The sequence below is a fragment of the Ambystoma mexicanum genome, chromosome 2p (assembly GCF_040938575.1).
Source record: "Ambystoma mexicanum isolate Mex_15411 chromosome 2p, UKY_AmexF1_1, whole genome shotgun sequence".
NCBI classification, from domain to species: Eukaryota; Metazoa; Chordata; class Amphibia; order Caudata; family Ambystomatidae; genus Ambystoma; species Ambystoma mexicanum.
Window position 1 is genome coordinate 290956101 of NC_090923.1, and position 21325 is coordinate 290977425.

Below are 21325 nucleotides of genomic sequence, written 5' to 3' on the forward strand. Positions count from 1 at the left end.
ACGGTGTGTGGTGCTCATTTATCGACCTCGGAAGGATGAAAGGCTGAGTTTGGCCCCGCCGGGATTCGAACCTGCATTAGCAGACTCTGCACCGATGTCAAAGCGAGCGCTCTACTCGCTGTGCCACTTGACCGGTTATCTTTAGTAGATAACGAGTTTTAAAGAAAACTTAGCTTGCCCGTTCGTGTCATCGTTAGTATAATAGCCCTTTTTCTAAAACGGCTATTATACTAAGATATTCCCACCATTAACTACCTCACTGGTGACTGAATCTTTCCGCTATTTGCCTAACGCGCACCATCGGCGCTCACTCTTATAACATGCATAATTTTGCATCATTTATTGTCTCCTTATACGCTATTCTAATCAGTACTAAGCTACTACACCACCTCTTAACCATAGGGAGGTTCTCCAGGTACCCGGTTGGGATTTGAACCTTGTTCTAAAATTCCTTATGGGTGCTCCATTTGAGCCTTTACATTCTTTTCCTTTGAGACTGTTAACCCTTAAAACTGTGTTTTTAGTTACTTCCGCTCGCAGAGTGAGTGAGTTGCAGGCACTTTCTGTTAAGCCACCCTTCACGGTGTTTCATAAGGACAGGGTTGTCCTTAGGGTTCGTCCTTCCTTTCTTCCGAAAGTGGTGTCAGAATTTCATTTAAGCCAGATGGTCATTCTTCCGGCATTTTATCCTCCTCCGCATCCTGGTAAGGAAGAGGAGAGGCTCCATAGGTTGGATCCTAGGAGAGCTTTAAATTTCTATATTTCACGCATGTCCTGGGTCAGAATGGACGATCAGCTCTTCATAGGTTACGCTAGAAGGCGTTTGGGACAAGCTGTTACTAAGCAGACTTTGTCTAGATGGATTATCTTGCCAATTTCTGAATGTTACCGCTTGGTGGCTGAGGACCCTGCGGTAGTCTTACGGGCCTTTTGACTAGGGGTGTGGCTGCCTCTACTGCCCTGCAGAGGGGTGTTCCTATTCGTAACATCTGTGAAGCAGCCACATGGGCTTCGGTCCATACTTTTGTAAGACACTACTCCCTAGATTCTGTCCATGGGCAGGATCTGGCCTTTGGCAAGGCGGTCCTTTACTCTGCAATTTAATTGGGCATTCTAAATTTCTATATTCTAAATTCTTTTCCCTCCTCCATCCGTTGGTACTGCTTTGGGAGTCTGTCATAGATATGGAATAAGCTGGAGGACCCAATCCCCTCGAAGAACAAGTTACTTTCTTACCTGGTAACGTTCTTTCGATGGGATGGTCCGATGACGTATTCCATATTGCTCCCTCCCTACATGCCCCGCTACAGAATGTCTTATGCGATTGCAGCTTACGTTTCCGCAAGGATTTCTGTGGTCATACTGGCAGAAGATTGATGCCACACGTTCTGGGAAAAAAACTATAACTGAGGCTACGGCCGTCGTGCGTCCTACTTATAACATCCGGTGACGTCGGCTCGACAGAGGCCCTCGAGGACAGCGTATCGAGGTCATCGACGCAAGACGCAGACGCCCAAAATTTGCCGAAGCAACACAGTCATAGATATGGAATACGCCGTCAGAGCATACCATCGAAAGAACATTACCAGGAAAGAAAGTAACTTGTTCCTCTAATTAACACATCATACACTACCAGATACCATCCAAACTGGGCATGTTCCCACAATGAAAAACCATTAAAACATTATTAATACAAATAAATTGTCCCAGGAAACAGCCGTTCTCTAAGGTGCACCTTTAGTTCCTATAGCGTCATAAAGGGAGTGCTACCAGACACTGGTGTCCCGGGGTGCAATGAAGGAGCAAGCCGAACTACATACAGAAACGTTGTCATGCAAAACTGTCAGGATTAAAGTGAACCAAACATGGTGGCCAAATTAATGAATAATGAAAAAAATAGATGAAAAAGATCATGCATAAAGGCTACATAGAGTCCTCTGTTAATTCAATATCTTTTTCTTAATGGCGAAAGATGGATTAGTGCCTATTTTGGTATAGATGCCGTGAATGCTTAAAAGCGACTTCTAGATCATAAGCATTGGCATCCCAGACCACTATACCCCCTGAGCTTTAATCACTATAGACGAATCCTGTGACAGAGATTCTATAGCACGAAATTCAGATCGCTTCAAATCAGGTTCAGGTGGATTTGTAGGATGCTGAATAAGATTTTGAATGTCCTTCAATACCAGTTTTTCAAAAACAAGACCTTCAGATGGAACATCAGCTGAACTGGGGGTAAAAGAAGATGGCTTAGAGAACACTGTAAAATTACATTCAGTACTGCATGGATGATCCATGAAGTAAAACCGTAACCTGAGTTTTCTCAGAAAGCTTTTCACTTCATTAATCAAAAACATGGCACTTGGAGTCTGAGTGGGGTCAAAGGAGAGACCCCGCTCAAGAATGGATGTTTCAGAAGATGTTAATACTCGAGAAGAAAGGTTGAAAATAGGCAATACTTGGTCTACCATCTGTATGCTCGATTGCGTGTCTGAAATTCTCGATGCATCAACCCTTGTGGGGGAACTTTCTGCATGGACATATTGCGGGTTGCTCGACCTTGAGGTGCATTTCTGCGGTCTCTGCGACCGCCCCTTCCTCAAAGGGTGAACTCCCATTGTTTGATTGGTTGGGTCTTCATTCCCTGAACTGCTGGATGAAGTATCCCAGAATGTGACCCATCTCCTTTTATTCATACCCATATTTGTGCTTCCATTTGTTTTCCAAGCTGTTTGTGGATTGAAGTCATCAGCAAGGTAAGGATACACTTGGTCTTTTTTAAAAAGAGAAATATCTTTCGAGGGGATTGGGTCCTCCGACGTATTCCATATCTATGACAGTAATCACCACAGCTGTGCTGCTTCGGAAAATCTTTCTGCGTCAATGACGTCGATACGCTGTCCTTGAGGGCCTCCGTCGAGCCGACGTCACCGGATGTTATAAGTAGGATGTACAACGCCCGTAGCCTCAGTTCTGTTTTTTCCGCGAACGTGTTCGCTTCGGAGATCTCGGCATGCCTCGGTTCTACTGAATCCTATTCTTTCTGTTCTTCGAACCTGTTAGTTTGTGTATTGAAATGATGTCTTCGGCTTCTTCAACCCCGCGGTCGGATTTTAAGAAGTGTCGGGTGTGCAGGTCCAAGATGTCGTTGATGCACACGCACGACGCTAGCCTCTGGTGCCTCGGGGAGGACTACGATACGGATGACTGTGTCGAATGCCAGTCGCTTACATTGAAGGCCTTGCGGGAGCGTAAGAAGAAGCTGTCGGTGGGTAAGGTGGCCAAGCCCCGGCAGTCGCGATCCATTGGACTTTCGACGGATGATTCGAGGGGCGACTCTCTGCATCATCGTCGTCACTCCAGGGGGTCTCGGTCCAGGAGTCGGTCTCGCCATTCCTCTGCCTCTTTGAGGCTCTCACTGAAGTGCTGTCACAGGTTGCCTTCCCCGTCGTCATCCGAGGGCTGTGCCTGTCGGCGGGTTGCTTGTCCAAACAAGCATTCCACTCCTGAGGAATGGGATTCCTTCCAAAATGAGATGATGGCGATTTTTCAATCGCAGGGCTCCGGTCTGTCCGCGCCATCGAAGGACGCCGGCCGTGACCGCGCTAGAGACCCCGTCATACGCCTTCGGGCTCGAGCAGTCATTGCGACCACGGGGCGCCTTTGAGGTCCCGGTCGGACAAGGATGGTCGCTCTAGACATGCCCGTTCCAGATCCCGGTCCTCGATGCCCTTGAGACCGCATGAGCCTGTGAAGTCTCCGAGGAAGACATTGACGCCTGCGGCGCCGAGGTCATCGAGGGACTCTCTCGAGGCTCCACCTCTGAGGAAGTCGTTGACGCCATCAGCACCCAGGCTGTCGAAGGACACACTCGGGGCTCCGCTCTCGAGGCCTATGTCGACGCCGTCGAAGTTGTCGGCTCCTCGCTCGATGCCGATTCTGTCGACGCCCCCAACGCCTTTTGAGGCTGCTTTGTCGGAGGCTCTGGCTAAGAATGTCTTCGTCCCTTTTTCTGTGCCCTCTTTCCGACCTCTGGATTTTATTTCTGAGGGGGATGAGGGATCTGAGGAAGGTTTGTAGCGGAGAGGAACAAGGGATGGTATTCCCCTTATTGGTGGTTACTCTTTCTCAAGTCCTCCAGGCCCTTCAACTTCAGGACTGGTTGGTGTCTCTCGACCTCAAGGATGCTTACTTTCATGTGCCGATCCATCCCAAGCACAAGAAGTACCAGAGGTTCGCAATGGGAGACACGCACTTTCAGTTTCGGGTCCTGCCGTTCGGATTGACCTCCGCCCGAGGGTCTTCACCAAACTCATGGTGGTGGTGGCAGCGTATCTCAGGAAAGGGGGGATTCACGTCTACCCCTACCTGGACGATTGATTGATCAGGGCGCGCTCTCCTGAGCAAGTCCTAGATCATCTGTCCGTCACCTGTCACTCCCTTCATAAGCTGGGCTTCTCCCTCAACTTAAAGAAGTCCCATTTGACGCCAACCCAGCGGCTCCAGTACATCGGAGCAGTGCTCGACACATCCCTTGGGCAGTGTTTTCCTCCCCAGGTGAGGGCTTATCACATTCAGCAGATGGTGCGCAAATTTCAACACGCCCAGTCTCCCGGCGTTCGAGTTCTTGAGGTTGCTCGGCCTCTTGGCATCCATCATTCTTCTGGTGCCAGAGCTCAGGTTGCGTATGAGATCTCTGCAGTGGGCCCTCAAGATGTTGTGGTCGCAGTTCTCCGGCAGGATGTCGGACCCCGTTCAGGTGCTGCCCTCGGTTGCCCAGGACCTTCTGTGGTGGGCCGTCGAAGGCAATCTGATGAAGGGGGCTCTGTTTTGGCTACCCTGGCCGGAGGTGACGATCGTGACGGACGCATCCCTCACGGGATGGGGAGCTCATGCCAACGAGTTGACAGTCGGCGGTCGTTGGTCTCTGTCGGAGTCCAGAATCCATATCAATCTGTTGGAGCTGCGGGCTGTCAGGCTTGCCCTGAAGGCTTTTCTGCCGACTGTGCGAGGAAAGAATGTCCAGATTCTGACGGACAACACAGTGACCATGCACTACCTCAACAAAAAGGGGGGGGCAGGGTCACTTCCTCTGTGCAGGGAGGCGATGCAGCTCTGGTTCTGGTCCACCCAGCAGGAAGTTTCGATCTCGGCAGTTCATCTGGCCGCAGACGAAAACGTGACGGCGGACGCTCTGAGCAGGCAGAGCGCGATCTCTCACGAGTGGGAGCTGGCTCAGGAGATTCTCCTGGAGATCTTTGCCCTTTGGGGGACCCCTCAGGTGGATCTCTTTGCCTCCAGTGTCAACCAGAAGTGCGAAAGGTTCTGCTCGCCGGAATTTCCTCCAAAAGGAGCCTTAGGAGATGCGTTTATGGTGGAGTGGTCCTTCCCACAGTTGTACGAGTTTCCTCCAGTCTCCGTCATCCTCGCAAGTGCTGCAGAGGTTACGGGGGTTCGGTTCCCGGATGATTCTCATTGCTCCAGCTTGGGCTCGGAGGTTGTGGTACCCAGACCTTCTCGACTTGTCCATCTGCCCTCCACGTCATCTTCCCCACCGAGACAACCTGCTCTCACGGGAGGAGGGTCAGGTTCTCCATCCAGAGGTCAGATCCCTCAACCTTTACGCTTGGCTTCTGAAAGGTTGAGATATAAGGATTGGGACCTCCCTGAAGACGTGATGGAAGTGTTGCTTTCGGCCCGACGGCCGGCAACAAAGTCCCTGTACCGTTGCCGTTGGAGAACGTTCTGCAACTGGTGCAGGGTTAAGAATGTGGATCCTTTTTCATGTGACATTCCTGTAGTTCTGTTTTTTTTTGCCCTCTTTGGCCCGCAGGGGCCTGCAAGTGGGTACTGGTAAAGATTACCTGGCGGCACTGTCTATATTTAAGCACTCGTCTGAGGAGTGTTCTTATTTTAAAATTCCTTTAATTTCTCAATTTCTCTAAGGACCCACTAATGTGTTTCCGCCGGCACCTTTCCAGGTGCCTGGTTGGGATTTGAACCTTGTTCTGAAATTCCTTATGGGTGCTCCGTTTGAGCCTTTACATTCTTGTCCTTTGAGGCTGTTAACCCTTAACACTGTGTTTTTAGTTACGGTCACGTCCGCTCGTAGGGTGAGTGAGTTGCAGGCACTTTCAGTTAAGCCACCCTTCACTGTGTTTTATAAGGACAGGGTTGTCCTTAGAGTTCGTCCTTCCTTTCTTCCGAAGGTGGTGTCGGAATTTCATTTGAGCCAGAAGGTTATTCCTCCGGCATTTTATCCTCCTCCACATCCTGGTAAGGAATAGGAGAGGCTCCATAGGTTGGATCCTAGGAGGGCTTTAAGTTTATACATTTCTCGCATGTCCCGGGTCAGAGTGGACAATCAGCTCTTTCTTGGTTACGCTGGAAGGTGTTTGGGACTAAGCAGACTTTGTCTAGATGGATTATCTTGGCAATTTCTGAATGTTACCGCTTGGCAGGTAAGGAACCTCCGGTAGCCTTACGGGCCCATTCTACTAGGGGTATGGGTGCCTCTACTGCCCTGCAGAGGGGTGTTCCTATTCGTAACATCTGTGATGCAGCCACTTGGGCTTCGGTCTATACTTTTGTACGTCACTACTCCCTCGATTCTATCCATGGGCAGGATCTGGCCTTTGGCAATGCGGTCCTTTACTCTGCAATTTGATTGGGCATTCTAAATTTCTATATTCTAAATTTGTTTCCCTCCTCCATACATTGGTACTGCTTTGGGAGTCTGTCATAGATATGGAATACGTCAGAGGACCCAATCTCCTCGAAGAACAAATGAGTATCTTACCTGGTAACGTTCTTTCGATGGGATGGTCCGACGACTTATTCCATATCGCTCCCTCCCTACCTGCCCCGCTACACAATTTCTTGTGCGATTGCAGCTTACGTTTCCGCAAGGCTTTCTGTGGTCATACTGGCAGTGGTTTGGTGCCACACATTTTGCGGAAAAAACTACAACTGAGGCTACGGGCGTTGTGCATCCTACTTATAACATCCGGTGACGTCGGCTCGACGGAGGCCCTCGAGGACAGCGCGTTACCAGGTAAGAGAGTAACTTGTTCTTCTTCAATTTGTTGGTCTTTTTTTCACTGGTAATGTTTTTGAATTCCTGAAAAGATTTTTCTATCTGTTCCAGCTTTTTTTTTTTTTTAGCTTTAAGGATCAATGCATTAGCTAGAAACGCTTTTTCTTGTTCTAGTAATGCCTCCATAATTTTACCACTCACTCGTTGGGCTGTAGTGATAGTTCGTACTTGAAGATCTCAGCTATATTTAGTAGCCACTTGGCTAAATGCATTCTTATATTCGTTATCATCCAGAAAAAGGCATGGAATGATCTTAACTTGTTAACCCTGTGGGATGATACTAGATTTTAGATATTCTTTCAAGTCATGTCCGTGCATTTCTGTGCGGAATTGTTTCTTGTTAAGTCTTACTAGAGCTTCACCTGAAGTATCTTGACTTTGTATTGGCAATTGCAAATTCTCAAAAAAGGAAGGTCCCTCAATAGGTTCCGCTATCTGTGCCTCTGTAAAGGAAATGGTGTCTGATTCAGCCATATTGCTCTTCCACGGCACCACACTAAGGTGCACCAGTTGATGCACAAGGACATATTTAAATATGAAACAAAAACTACAAACCACACTTAATACACAAATTAACCTGCACAGCCGAGGGCTGAAATCTTATATTGTATTGTATTGTATTGTATATCATCTTGTATAGCGCCGGCCGCTCGCAGACATCAGGGCGCTTTGACAGGACAAACACAAACCTATACTAACCTCCTGTATCTGACTAGGTAAGGTCTGCTGAAACTGGGACATCCTGAGTTACTTGAACAGGTGAGTCTTCAGGAGTTTTCTAAACTTTCAGTGGTTACCTTCCATTCTCATGATCGTCGGAAGAGTATTCCACAACTGAGCGGTCAGCACTATAAAGGATCTACCCCTACTTGACTTGAGCTTGTATTTGGGTACTGTCAATAAGCACTTGCCTCCTGAGCGTCGCTGTCTCTGCGGGATATAAGGTACGAGACTATTCTTAAGGTAGCTGGGTGCTTTTCCGTAGAGACATTTATGAACAAGGGTCAAGGCTTTAAACGGAATTCTCTCCTCCCCCTTGAGCCAGTGGAGCGATCTTCTGGCCAGGGTGGTGTGATCTCTACGCCTAAGATGCTTTACAAGCCTTACAGCATCATTCTGTATGAGTTGGCATCAGGCTAGGTCTTTAGCGGAGGCCCCAATAAGCAGGGCATTGCCATAGTCCAGCCTGGATAGCACTATGGCCCTGGCGATGGTGGACATATTGCAATCATTTAGGAATGGACTGAAGGCCTTCGTAAGACGCAGGTAATAGGCTGTATTTTTTTAAAGATAATTAGCCTGTGCTTCTGAATTGACAGCTGAGTTAACCATCATTCCCAAGGTTTTAACCTGATTAGATACTTCAATTGTAGCGTCCTTAATCGGGAATGATTCATACTCCGTCCCCAGCTTAGCTAGCAGACGACTGGACCCGAACAGCAGGAGTTTGGTTTTTGTGTCGTTGAGACACATCCAGTTTAGTTGCAGCCATTCATTGATTTTCCTGTATACTTTTCCGATCTTTTCACTATCTAAACTGTGGGAGCCCTCTATGTCTAATATGAGCTGCGTATCATCCGCATACTTGGTGAAAAACACACCTGTTTCAAACAGGATGTTATACAGACTAGGCATATAGATATTGAAGAGCATAGGCGAGAGGCTATCTCTTTGGGGGACTCCCAATAAGATTGAAATAGGGTCGGAGAAGTTATTTCCCCAGTGTACTCTGGCTTGGCGGTCTGTGAGAAAGGAGACCAGCCACTCTAATGCCATTTCGGAGCAACCAACATTGTCTTTCAGTGCTTTGACCAATAGTTGATGATCAACCAGGTCAAAAGCTGCACTGAGATCCCGCAGCATCAGTATCCCTATTTTGCCCTTATCCATCAATCCCAACATATGATTTTGAAGGTCTAACATAGCTGTCTCAGTACTATGTGACACCTGGAAACCAGACTGTTGTTGATGTAGGGATGCATGTTTTTCCACATAATTCTGCAGCTGCGATGTGGCAATTCTGTCCAGGATTTTCAGTATAAAATTTGAATTGGTAATGGGGCGGAGGTTACCCGAGTCCTTCGGATCCAGTCCCACTTTTTTTACTAGTGGTGTGATGGTAACTTTCTTAATCTCCTTGGGTACTATTCCCTCCTTAAAAGAGGCGTTAACTATCCTCAACAGAATAGGAGCGAATTGTTCCTTGTTTTGGAGAATAATATTTGGAGGTAACACGTTTTCTGCACAGGAGACGGGTTTCATTTGACCCAGGACTTCAATTAACTCTGCTTCAGTGATAGTAGCAAACTTGAAAGTCTCCTGTCCGGCCTTATTACAAGCCTCCTTAGTCAAAGTTTCCTGAACCAGTGTGTTGTCTAACTTTAATTATATTTTGTCTGGCATTTGCTATTTTGGCTGCAAAAGCGTTTTGCACAATGTCAGAGTCAGCCTTGGTTGGTGAGAACGGGGAGTGAGATTTTTAGGTTTCTCTATGCTTTTTAAAATGTCAAACAGTTTACTAGTCGTATTGGCTGCTGCTTCAATTTCTGAGTTAAATTAATTTGCCTTGGCTATCCTCATCTTATCTTTGTACTTCTTATTAGCTTGCTTCCATCTCTATTTTCAATGGACTAGTCTCGACGCCATTTTCTTTCAAGGGCCCTTTTTTCCATTTTAATTTTGTTTTACTCAGTGTTATACCATTTCTGGTTTTTACTGTATTTCCTGACAAGCTTTGTTTTAAATGGTGACACTTTCTCAACTGGCTCTTTTGTGTAGTGTATTTATTTAGCAGCGTCTCACAGCTGTCATGCCTCTGAAAGGATTGTAATATTTTGTCTAGACAAGGCTGGAGTTGGTAGATTTTCACATTTCTAAAATTTCTACTAATGACCTTAATGTGAGGGTTTTGTTGTTTACGAGGTGACTGCAATTCTATAGTCGTGAAGAGTAAGTGATGATCACTACAGATACAGGGTACCATTGAACAGCTCTGTGTCCGTAGATTATAGGATAGAATCCAGTCCAATTGGTTCCCTTGTGGTGGTGTGGGCTCATCGTTTATTATTTTAAAATCTAGATTTATTAATGTTTTTTTTCTAGGACAATGGCCTCTGTCTTTTTTGTTCCCACTCCAGTAATTAAAATCACCAACCACTAAAGTAGACACGTTCGTAGATCTCAAATTAACTAGTTGTGAACAAAGTTTGTTAGAAAAATCTGAGACCAGATATATGTCACTGAAAGGTGCAGGAAACCCTACACTCTGGACTCGGGTGTTATTATAACAATTGGATTCGGAAGTTAGGCCAGAGGAAACTAATTTTCAAACAGGTTATCAAAAGGAATTTTATTAAACCTGATACATTATTTAAATAAATGAATTAATCATAAATTAAGCAGCACTCAATACATTATTCACATTGCAGGAGAATTAACTATTAAAAAGATTACATACAAGTAACAATAATTCATACACTCATTCATCCACAGACAGTCTTCATCCAAACAACATTCAATAAAAGTGCTACTGGAAGAAATATGGTAGAACCTAACATCCAACATTTACGTTATAGTTTTAACGTAGTACATCCAATGTACAGGACCAACATTATTATATTCTATTTGATCTATAAATCTCTATCTCCAATTAACACATCATACACTACCAGATACCATCCTTGTATTCTTGAATCTCGGGTAAGGTTAGTTTGGTAAATAATAGCAGCACTGCATAGTGAGCAAAGGAAGACACAGCATACAATCCCAAAGCCTTTCTGAAGTTATGTCACCCTACCCACTTATAAACACCACATATAGTTTGTCACCACATTGACTCAAACACAGATTCTATGAATTTACAGTGGTGGATTTCACTACTTCCAATTAGTACAAAACGTTTCTCTATGACGAGAAACAAGAGCCAGATCCCTTTTACTCACTTTAAGAGATGCCAACAAAAATGTGTATTCATTGTACAATTAAGACTTAAACTATCTTATAATTCGTTTGAACTTGGTTCCATTAGTAATACATGAATATACGTTTGGCAATGTAAGCAAGGTTATGACTAAACGACTAAACTTGCTAAGTGTGATGAGGTGTCCATGCCCAGAAGCCGAAACTCGCTGGATAATACGAGGATCGCCGGCCTGCCTCGTTAAGGACAGCTGACAGGGGACAGCTGAGAACAGCACCCTTGGTGAGGGGAGCACAGCATTAGTAGGACTGCAGGGACATAAGGGGGAGGGGTGAGCAGAGGTGGAGCACTGGAGGAATGGGAGAAGTGCAAACAAGTGAAGAGCCAGGTGGAAGGAGGTGGGACTGATGAAATGCGTTTGTTTTTTTCCTTTTTCCAAAACCTGTCAGGAGGACGAGGGGGAGGGTGTCATTGAAGAGACATTCATGTGGACTTATTGAAGCTGAGAAAGAAGTTGTGAAATGAGGCTCATGAGGCAGGACCCAGCAGGGTCCTGCAGACGGCTGTAACTGAGGAACTGAGGAGACTTAATGAGGTAAGGCTGAAGCTCAGCCTCGCCGAAGAGACATTGGAGCAGCAATGGAGCAATCATCGGACAATCAGGCTGGGGCTTACGTGGTTTATGGACCACCGGCATATAGGGCTAACAAAAAGCCCTGAGGCAAAGCAAACACTGGTTTGTGCGAAGAATGAGCAGACCTGGATATGCCCGCTTGGTTGCTGTGACGGTAACAGCGGCCTGCCCTGAAGTGGTGTCTTTGTGCTATGCCATGTTTGGGTGCTGGCAATAAAAGGTCCTAAAGAACACTTCAGCCTATGTTTATTTTCTTGCTACAATGAGTGGGTGACACTAAGGCATCGGAATGCTAGTGAGCGAGTCAATACGCTTCAGTATGTCAAGTTTACTTTCTCCATTCTGACCGCAACATATCTATCAAAAGAGAGTTTCTGGAAGCTACACTAGGCATGGCTGCTGAATAGGAAGGCCTACTTCTCTAGCATCAATCTTAGCATCAGTATACCTTCCACATTTTCATTTGAAGTCACTTACAATTACATTTACCATCTACATTATTTAGGTAATCATTTACATACAACTGCATTTTCTGTCCACCCCACCTTATTCACCAGCCCCCACACACATTACCTATTCATACAGCAGCCACACCAACACTGATCTGAATGTACCTACACACTATATTCATTCACATGCAGACGTAACCCCTCGCTAGCATGCACGCATGCATGAATGCATACATACATACACACACCCACCACACTTAGCTGCTCAACATCGCCTCAGTAGTGCTGAGGTGCCCTCATAACAGGAGGGCAGAGGTGAGCCCCACTGTACCAGTTTCCACTGTTTGGGTGCCTGAGAGACACCTGGGAAAGAAGGAGCATGGTGGAGGTAGGTGGTAGCCCCAGGAATTGAGAGAACCCCTATGTCAATATACTGTCATCATTCCTGGTCTGCACACTGTGAGGAGGAATCTGAAGGTGTCTCACCCATTAGTCCCTGGGAATCTCTCATCCAGATGTCCAGTACAAGGGCATTGCTTTTGGATCCAGTTCCTGGGGGTGGACCAGTGCGGGAGGATCACCTGGGTGAGGGGTGTTTGGGGAGTGGAAATGGGACACCGGACGGCGAGACGCGGTATCCCCTTCCCTGTAACACCTTTACCCCATCCTACCAGGTAGGATACTTAGGAACTCAACCCTCTCTTCCCCTTTTCCAAAACACTTTCTCATGGACAGCTCACTGTGAGAGAAAACTAACACCCGAGCCGTATACCTCACTTGTCTCAATACAATGGTCAGGCAGGGTCATGCAATTACTGATCATTACACACACACCTGACTTCCATCACACTTCCCCACACAGATGAAAGGCGGATCACAAAAGCACACTCTGAGCAAGGCAAACCACACGAGGAAGCAGCAGACGGCAAGACCGAAGAGGGTTGCAAGGAGGGAAGTGCCTTTGATCTTTTCATAGAAAGACCGTTAGGTTTCTTATTCTCGAAAGGTTCATGAAAGTAAGTCTCGGAATCAAACCTGAAGAAACATGCATTGTGTGTTGGAGGTACCCGGGCCTCTCCTGCGTCGATAGCCAAAGCGGGGAGGATCGTTTGTTCCTGTGCTACTGTCCTTGACTCCTACAACAAAGCAGCACCAGTAAAGTCAGCACAGCCAGTGATTTGGGGAGACTGATACCAGAACGGTCTGTGTGAAGCTGTAGTTATAAGCTGCAACATTGTATAGAGAAAACAGAAGAGAACAGTATGTGAAGCATATGTGACAAGCGACACAAATATAATTAAACAGCAGAGTGATTGAACTGTGAAGTCAAGATACGATATCGTAGACAGAGCGGTTCGTCGCCACACATGTTCTCATTCTCTGTTAGGTATCCAACTGAAAGGTGGCAAATGTAAAAAGGAAAGGAATTGTGAAATTGAAGTTGTCCTGCAATGGGTCAAGCCAAACGCTGTGCACATTCGAAACCCCCGGCTGAGGGAGACTAGGAGAAGGATACACCTCAAGGGGATAAAGATACACCTCCAGGACTCGGAGTTGGAAGTTGGACATCTTAGCAATGTCTAGAATTGCGTGACAGGAAAGAAAGATGATTGTTGAAAGCAACCCCTTTGCTGGAGGTATCAGGATGTGTGGGATTCCCGCACAGGAGGGACCCAGCGAAGGGGGCAATTTTAGGGATGTCATTGCCAAAATAGACAATCTCTATTTTGGATAGGCTTACACACAGGTGGTTAACCACTATCCAGTTTTGACTCTGAAGAAGGCACATTGAGATGATTGAGGAACCCTCAGGTGGCCCATGGCGCCTGAAGATGATTTAGGTGTCATCAGTGTATGGCTGAAAGATGGCAGAATAGAGGTTGATGATATTATTGAGAAGGTCAAGCACAGTATTAAGAAGCCAGGGTGAGAGGAATGTAACCTGATGTTATGTTATGTTAAAGGTTAAAGCAATTTATGTTAGCGCACGTACACCCGAAGGAATCTTGGACCCCACAATTCATTTATTTTAATGTGGTTTTGTTCATATAAAACTTTACACATAAAATATCATACATTCATTACATCATAAAACTATTATAACAATTGCTATTAAATGTCATATTAAGATCGCATTCTTATTCTCTACAACATAAAACATCTAAAATCCATATTCTCACTTGCATACAGTATAACAACCTGCCAACTTCCTATAAAATAAATAACGTAAGTCCTATTTGCACCACAAAGCACTCAGATTGCAGGACCCACACCAACCTAATGCTAAAGCCATTGTTAAGCCACCTTCGCCCCAACCAAGGCCAATTCCTTCATTACCAACTTCCGCAATCTGAATAGAGCCATTTGTAAGGCTCTGTTCATGGTGTTGGTAAATTGCATCCAAAACACAGAGGTTTTGATTGTGTCTAAATGATGCTCAAATTTGCCTAACTGATTCATATATGTGGGGTCAGGTTAAGAGCATTCAGTGTTAATATGTTTGGGCGTCTCCATCATTGAGGGGTTCGAACACATGCAACAAAACCTGTCCTGTTCTGACAGTAAACACATTGGTCCTATAACACTAAGGACCGGCAGGCGATTAATACTTAATAAAAGTGTAAACCTTTGCATGTGTTTAGAGGGGAATATATCTAAATAGGGCTGGGCCTTTTTATATGTATACACTCTATTAGTGATGAAGGAAAACTTTTTAAGGTGGCTAAGTAAGTAAAATGTTAATTCCAGTCCCATAAGTCTTTATGCCTCTCAAGAGATTTCTTTAGAACATAGTAGCCCCCCTCCAAATTCGGAGACCAACCAATAGATTTGAAAAGTCCTCTCATGCTCTTTTTAAATTCTGAGTTCACACTGAATCTATTTTCTGCTTTCCCCAAGCTCTGCAATAGCACATTAGTTGGACCGTTCAGCGTTTTGACATGCATACGTTTTTTATATAACTTTTAATACCATTGCCTTGAGGGACAATATCCCTAATTCATGGCACGGAATTGCCATGGTGCCACAACTAAGGAGGCCAAGCAGTTACCTCCAGAACCTATCCCCTATGGCTTGAAGCAACTTGAGATCTAGGCTACCCAGACTCTCAAGGCCATACATGGTTGCCGGTCCAAAACATTGCAGGTACAGACGTCTTCCTATTACGCATCTCTATACGTGTATGATAACCCAGCCGCTGATCAAGCTCAACCCCCAAATACTTATAGAACGACACATATGCTTTTTCAATACCTTGTATAATTAGTCTTGGTTTAGCGAATTTCTTGGCAGAGAATACTATAAGCTGTGTTTTCACCTGATTTATTGTCAAACCATAATGCACATCATAGTCCCATAAAGCAGTGGCCACCCGCTGCATACCTGAAACGGTGCAAGCTAACAATACTAGATCTCGGGCATAAACTAGGGCCGCACAATGGGTCTCATACATTTTTGGCTGGCAACCTCTGATCCTTGCCAGGTAATGAGGTAGATCTGATAAATATATATTAAATAAAAGGGGAGCCAGGACACAGCCCTGTTTCACTCCATTGTTGGAGTTGACAGGGTTAGTCATGGACCCCCTTGCATCCAGCTTCACTCTAATATTGTTATTCATGTGAAGAAACTTGATGTAATACAGTAAACCTGGAGAGCATTAATATCGTTCTAACTTCTGCCAGAGAATCAAAAGCGTCTTTGAAATCGATAAATAACGCATATAAGATAGCTTTCTTGACATTTACTTTTTTCAACCAAAAAGTTTACAATCTGCAAATTATGGATTGTGGAATAATCTGGTTGAAAACAATCCTGAAATCTATCTAGGATTCCCTCTTGATCTACCCATCTCTGCAACCCCTTCATAGGAAACATTGCAAATAGTTTACCCGTGCAATCCAGCATAGATAAGAGTTGGTAATTGCCCGTATCCAAAGGACTCCCCTTTTTTAGTAAAGGAATTAGGTCGAGGGGATGCTACCTTCTTCAACAACTCTATCAAAGAGGATCTTTAATGGCGAAGACCAAACAATAGGGTTTTGCCCCAGTACCACATTGGCTACGCCATCAGGTCCAGGTGCCCTAGATACTTTCAAATTAGTAATTGTCAATTTTTTGTCCTCCTCATCTATATCCAAAGGCCACATCGGAATCTTACCTATGGTCTGCCCTCTAAGGGGAGAGCGTTGTGGTCTTATCATTCCGACTCAGTAGAAAGATTACCCATTGCGACTCATTAATGGGATTTAATAGGCACTCACCCCCATTCCCTTTCGCCTCTCCCAACATAGACCAAATACTCCTCGAGTTGAGTACTTCTGGTGCAATTTCGCCACCATCGTAGCCAATTGTGGTGTGCATTCTTTATTATTCTAACTTCACTCAAATTGGCCTCATGGGACAACTGTTTACCTCTGGCTTTACAGAGGTCTCTATGAAGCTTACGCTTTTCTGCCCCTTACAAATCTATCACAAACAGATGTTGTTTTGTCTTCTCTCATACCAGGCGCCCGCCAGGGTGAGAGAAATGAACCTGATGGACCGGACAATGCATTGGGATATGGGCTTGGGGAAAAGGCCCAATTTGGCCGGAATATGTCTATTAATTAGGAAAGAAGAAATGAATTTAAGGGCAAAGCAGGTGAAGCCATGAGACGGCTGTGCAGAGTTGCATGATTAACAGTATCTAACGCTTCTGAGAGATTCAAAGGTTGAGGCTGGATGGAGTGTTGGCATCAAGGGAGTGCAGGATTTCATCACTGATATCCCTCTGGACGACATGGAGCCTCATTGATGGCCAGGAAGGAGATTGTAACATTCAGTTTAATTCCTGAGATGCTGTGTTTCACTTGTTAAATGAGAAGCGTAGTCTGTGAATATGCTAAGAACATGCTGGAGTGTCTATCTGTGAAAATATGTATCCTTTATCAAATTACCTCACTGATATTTTAGCGTGTTTTAATTGGTCATGCACCTTCTTATGTAAAGACGTGATGTCGATGGATTCCAACTGAGATTTAGCATCAAATGTGTTCACTGAGCAACATTGTGAAGAAAATGGAAATGAGCACAGCATGTAGCACGTCACGCATGAGAGCATATTTTCCAATAATCATGCATGATTAATGGGTACCAACTAGATTCTTTCCGATACGTCAGTAAGTCAATTAGAGACCTGTTTAAGACATCACCAGTTTTTTAATGTTTGTTTAAACAACACAATTCTTGCTCTTCCGAAAAAAACGCCTGTTATTTTTGTTTTTCAGTTTACTTTTATAACTTCGGATGGAAGGATTATGGTGTGGCTTCTCTCACTACTATACTCGACATGGTAAAAGTGATGACTTTTGCATTGCAAGAAGGGAAAGTAGCTATTCACTGCCATGCTGGACTTGGAAGAACAGGTACATTTTCTAATTACTTTTAAATTTGAAGTTGATTTAGTTTGAAACAGATGCATTTAAAATTTGGCAAGTGCAAGTACAGCAAAGATTTACCTGTAGGACTATGGGTATAAGTTCTTCACTGCAAACATTAATATATTTCTGGCAGGACCCTATACCCGCCACGAGGCATGAAAATGTATCCCTCACTACTTTCTATGTCTGGCTGGAGCAAGCTTTGCCCAATGCCAAGCAAGCTTTGCTCACTTTCAGTCCGACTAATCCACAAAGATAAAGAGAGGAGCCCTGAAGTCAGTTTGCTGCTTCAACAGGCATGACCAGTGTGTCCTGGTGAATGTCACAACAGCTATTTTGTAAGAGCCAATAGAAATGTTTTAGCTGGTGAGAGATATGCGACATGGTGCCTTTAACAGCTTGTGGTGTTTACCTGACACTTTTATGCTGTGAGGGGGAACAGGCCATATTGGGGAACGATCTGTTGCATGATGCTTTTAAGAGCATGTTTCACTTATACATTTGTGGTGTTTTTTCACTTATATGCTGCATTTTTAAAAACTTTTTTTTTTCTATTGGCATTTCCAAATTTTACAATAAAACAATCCCCATGCCCTCCCGCTCCCCTCACCCTCTCCATCCCCATGGACCTCACTGGTGCATCATCCTTCAGTTACATGATATTGCCCACCTGTCAGAGGAACGTCCCGTTCTCTATATTATGTCCAATACTCTCAAGTCCTGAGGGCACCATTGTAACATAGTCTCCCCTAAGGTACTCCATTCCCGTTCCCCAATCTGTCAGAGTTGTACTCGCTTACACTTGTATTCTATATGTGCCCGATTCTATCGCCAATATTCCCCACAATTTATGTAGCCATTCTATATTAGTGGGTAGTGATTTCTGTTTCCATATTTTCGCTATTACTAGCCACGCTGCTATTAGCAATATCATGAAGGCTTTACGTTATGGTCTTTGGTCGTAGTTGTCCTATATTGTAGTTTTGATCTAAATGTGATTTCTTACAAGACACCTATATGTTGTCAATGGTATTGCACCCATCCAATGAACTACAACCTTCATATGTCCTCACAATTTACTTGATCGGAGAAGTGCACTACTACTGACGACATCTGTATTTTGTCAGTGGTACTGGACCTCTCCAAAAAATAATCAATTGTACGGTAACAGTATTCTGTTTAATCAATTCTATGGAGTCATCACTGATTCCCCAACAATGATCTCCTCCTAAGTGGCAGTATGCGGGAGCCGTTACCTGATCCCGACCTTGAGGTTGGTATTATGAGGGAGGATCACGTGTTAGGAGACAGCCGTTGGGGAAAGGTGGTCACCCCATCATGTGAGATGCTGTATTCTTCCCTTACAAGAGAAGAAGACTTAATTCCTAAATTCTGGATGGCTTGTTGTCACTATACAAGTTCCTCCCGTTGTAAACCCCAAAAGGAGTTATCGCCAGCTCCGTTGAAACATGCGTTTTTTCACTGCCCTTCTGAAAAAAGGAAACACCAACTCAGCAGAGGTGTCAAACTATTGCCCTATATCTCTGCTGCATCTGCTTTCAAAGCTTATGGAAGCTATCATAACCCCTACTGTTTCCCATGTTTTTGAGACAAATAGCTGTTTGCATTCATTTCAATTGTATTTTCAACCTTTGATGCGCACAGAGTCTGTTTTGATTTCACTTCTGGGCGCAATCTAGCTATGCAGCAGGACCGCAGGGGGATCGGTGTGCTGACTCTCCTCGACCTTTTCATGGCGTTCGATACAGTGGATCATGACAATCTTGTGCACTGCCTTGAACAGGTAGGATTTCTGTTATCCTGCTCTCTTATCGTTCCTGCCATTCTGCACCTTCCGCACTCTTTTGGGGGTGCCGCAGGGTTCTCCACTTGGACCTGTCTTTTTTTAACCTTTACCTGCGTCCCCTGGCAGACCTAATTTTTAGACATGGGGTCCCTTTCTACACATATGCAGATGACACCCAAGTGGTGTTTCGACACACCTTTAACAGAGTCGCACAAAAACTCAGAGACTGCCCTCCGGCTATTAGGAGCTGGATGTCATGCATCTGGCTGAAACGGAATGGCTTGAAGACTAAGGTTTTTGGTAGTTGTCTCTCAGACGCTTAGAGCCAGCTGAAATGCTGAGTTTTGGCCAGACTCTCTCTGCCGCGGCCCCTAATACATCAGTTAAAAGTCTGGGTGCAAAGCTTCTTTCATCAGGGTTGAGAGAAGCATAGGTCGCTGCAGTCTGTAATGTCGTTTTTGTGAAGCTCACAGTGCTCAAGAAAGTAGTTCACTTTCTTCCAGCGGACTGTTGGTTTAAGGTGGTCAATGTGTCAATTATGGGATCAATCAATTACTGCAACAGATCTATTTAGGCTAGCCAGTCTTTCTGATCCATCACTTGCAGGTTCTAGAAAATTCAGCAGCGTGGCTAGCCTTAGCAGTGCCGAGACGTACTCCTTCTGCCCCTTTGCTACAGCAGCTTCACTGGCTTCCCGTCAAAACTCGTATTGAGTTTAAGATTTTGTGTATTACTCATCGAGCAATTCATAGTATGGGTACTGCCGATCTCCTAGCCAAACTTGAGCGATACGTGCCTACGAGTTGCTTGCGTTCAGAGTCTCATCTCCTGTTGAAAATCTCTTCCTTTTCACAAAGTTTGGAGTGGGTGGGGGGGGGGTGGTCGTTTTCAGTCTTAGCCCCTACTCTTTGGAATGCCCTGCCATTATTTTTACGGGCAAGCAGTATCTGCAGTTGTATCAGGAGTGGAAACATACCTGGCAAGGGAGTTTACCAGGAGGTCCATCAGAGTTGTATAAGGATACTTATTTATTTTTGCAAAGTATATGGTAAAGAAGCTATCCTAAAATAACTGTTATTTGAAAGAGACAATGTTGACATCTTCAAATAACTGTTGTATAGAAGAGACACTTTTGCCATCCTTAAGAAGCTATTATTTGAAAGAAACACTGTTGCCATTCCTAAGAAGCTGTTGTTTGAAAGAGACATTTTGTCATCTTACTTTAAATATTCAGAGGAAGGAAAAATCACCCTCTGGATGCAAGAACTCCTCCTTGGAAAAGACTGTTTCTGTTCAATTTATCTATTTATTTTTTATGAACACTGCTTGCAAAAATATAAGTCAGATACATGTCCTTGCACTCTTAGTTCATTTCATAGTGTGAGTGTCAGAGTAATGTGTTTTGGACACAAGGACAGTTTTCATGTTTGACGACGAGACATAGACTGATTTTTAGTTTTGTAGGTAGGGAAACTCTTTAGGATAGGGACAGAAAGGCCTTCATCCAACCCTTCATTTTTTATAAAAATGCCTGATGTTGAAAACATTACAACTTTGTATCTGCTTCTCGTTTCTGACCCCTCAAAGTATCCACAAAGGGAAGCCTACATGTACTAAGTTGTTTTTACAGACACACTCCGCGCAACCACAATATAAATTGCAGTTGGTGTGTGTTTATTTCCCAAGAAGGTAGCCTGACACGTGTTTCGAGCACTTGCTCTTCTACTGAGGCTACAGGTTAATGTACATGCAGAATAGGCCAGTACATAGAATTACAGAATAATGTATTATACATGTAAAAAACCCAAGCAACAAAGCAAAAAGAGAGTGGCAAGTTCGCCATACAATTGCAAATCAGGCATATGAGATCAAAAGCAATCGTAGTAAACACAAAGAAGTAATCAAGGACATGAGAAGATAATTTGATTACCAATTAGAGTAAGCCAGTGCATGTAGGAAAAGAAGAACAGAAAATTATTCAGAAAATGGCAATTAAA

The 21325-nt window shown here is 44.6% G+C and overlaps 1 protein-coding gene across 3 annotated transcripts in view; it reads left to right on the top strand.

Annotated features, from left to right (window-relative positions):
- PTPDC1 (protein tyrosine phosphatase domain containing 1) overlaps nt 1–21325 on the top strand; it is a 980126-nt gene that overhangs the window by 664352 nt on the left and 294449 nt on the right. For all 3 annotated transcript variants that reach the window (XM_069643571.1, XM_069643572.1, XM_069643573.1), the window contains exon 6: nt 17369–17506. In XM_069643571.1, coding sequence (XP_069499672.1) covers nt 17369–17506 — 138 coding nt within the window. The remainder of the gene's footprint in view (nt 1–17368; nt 17507–21325) is intronic.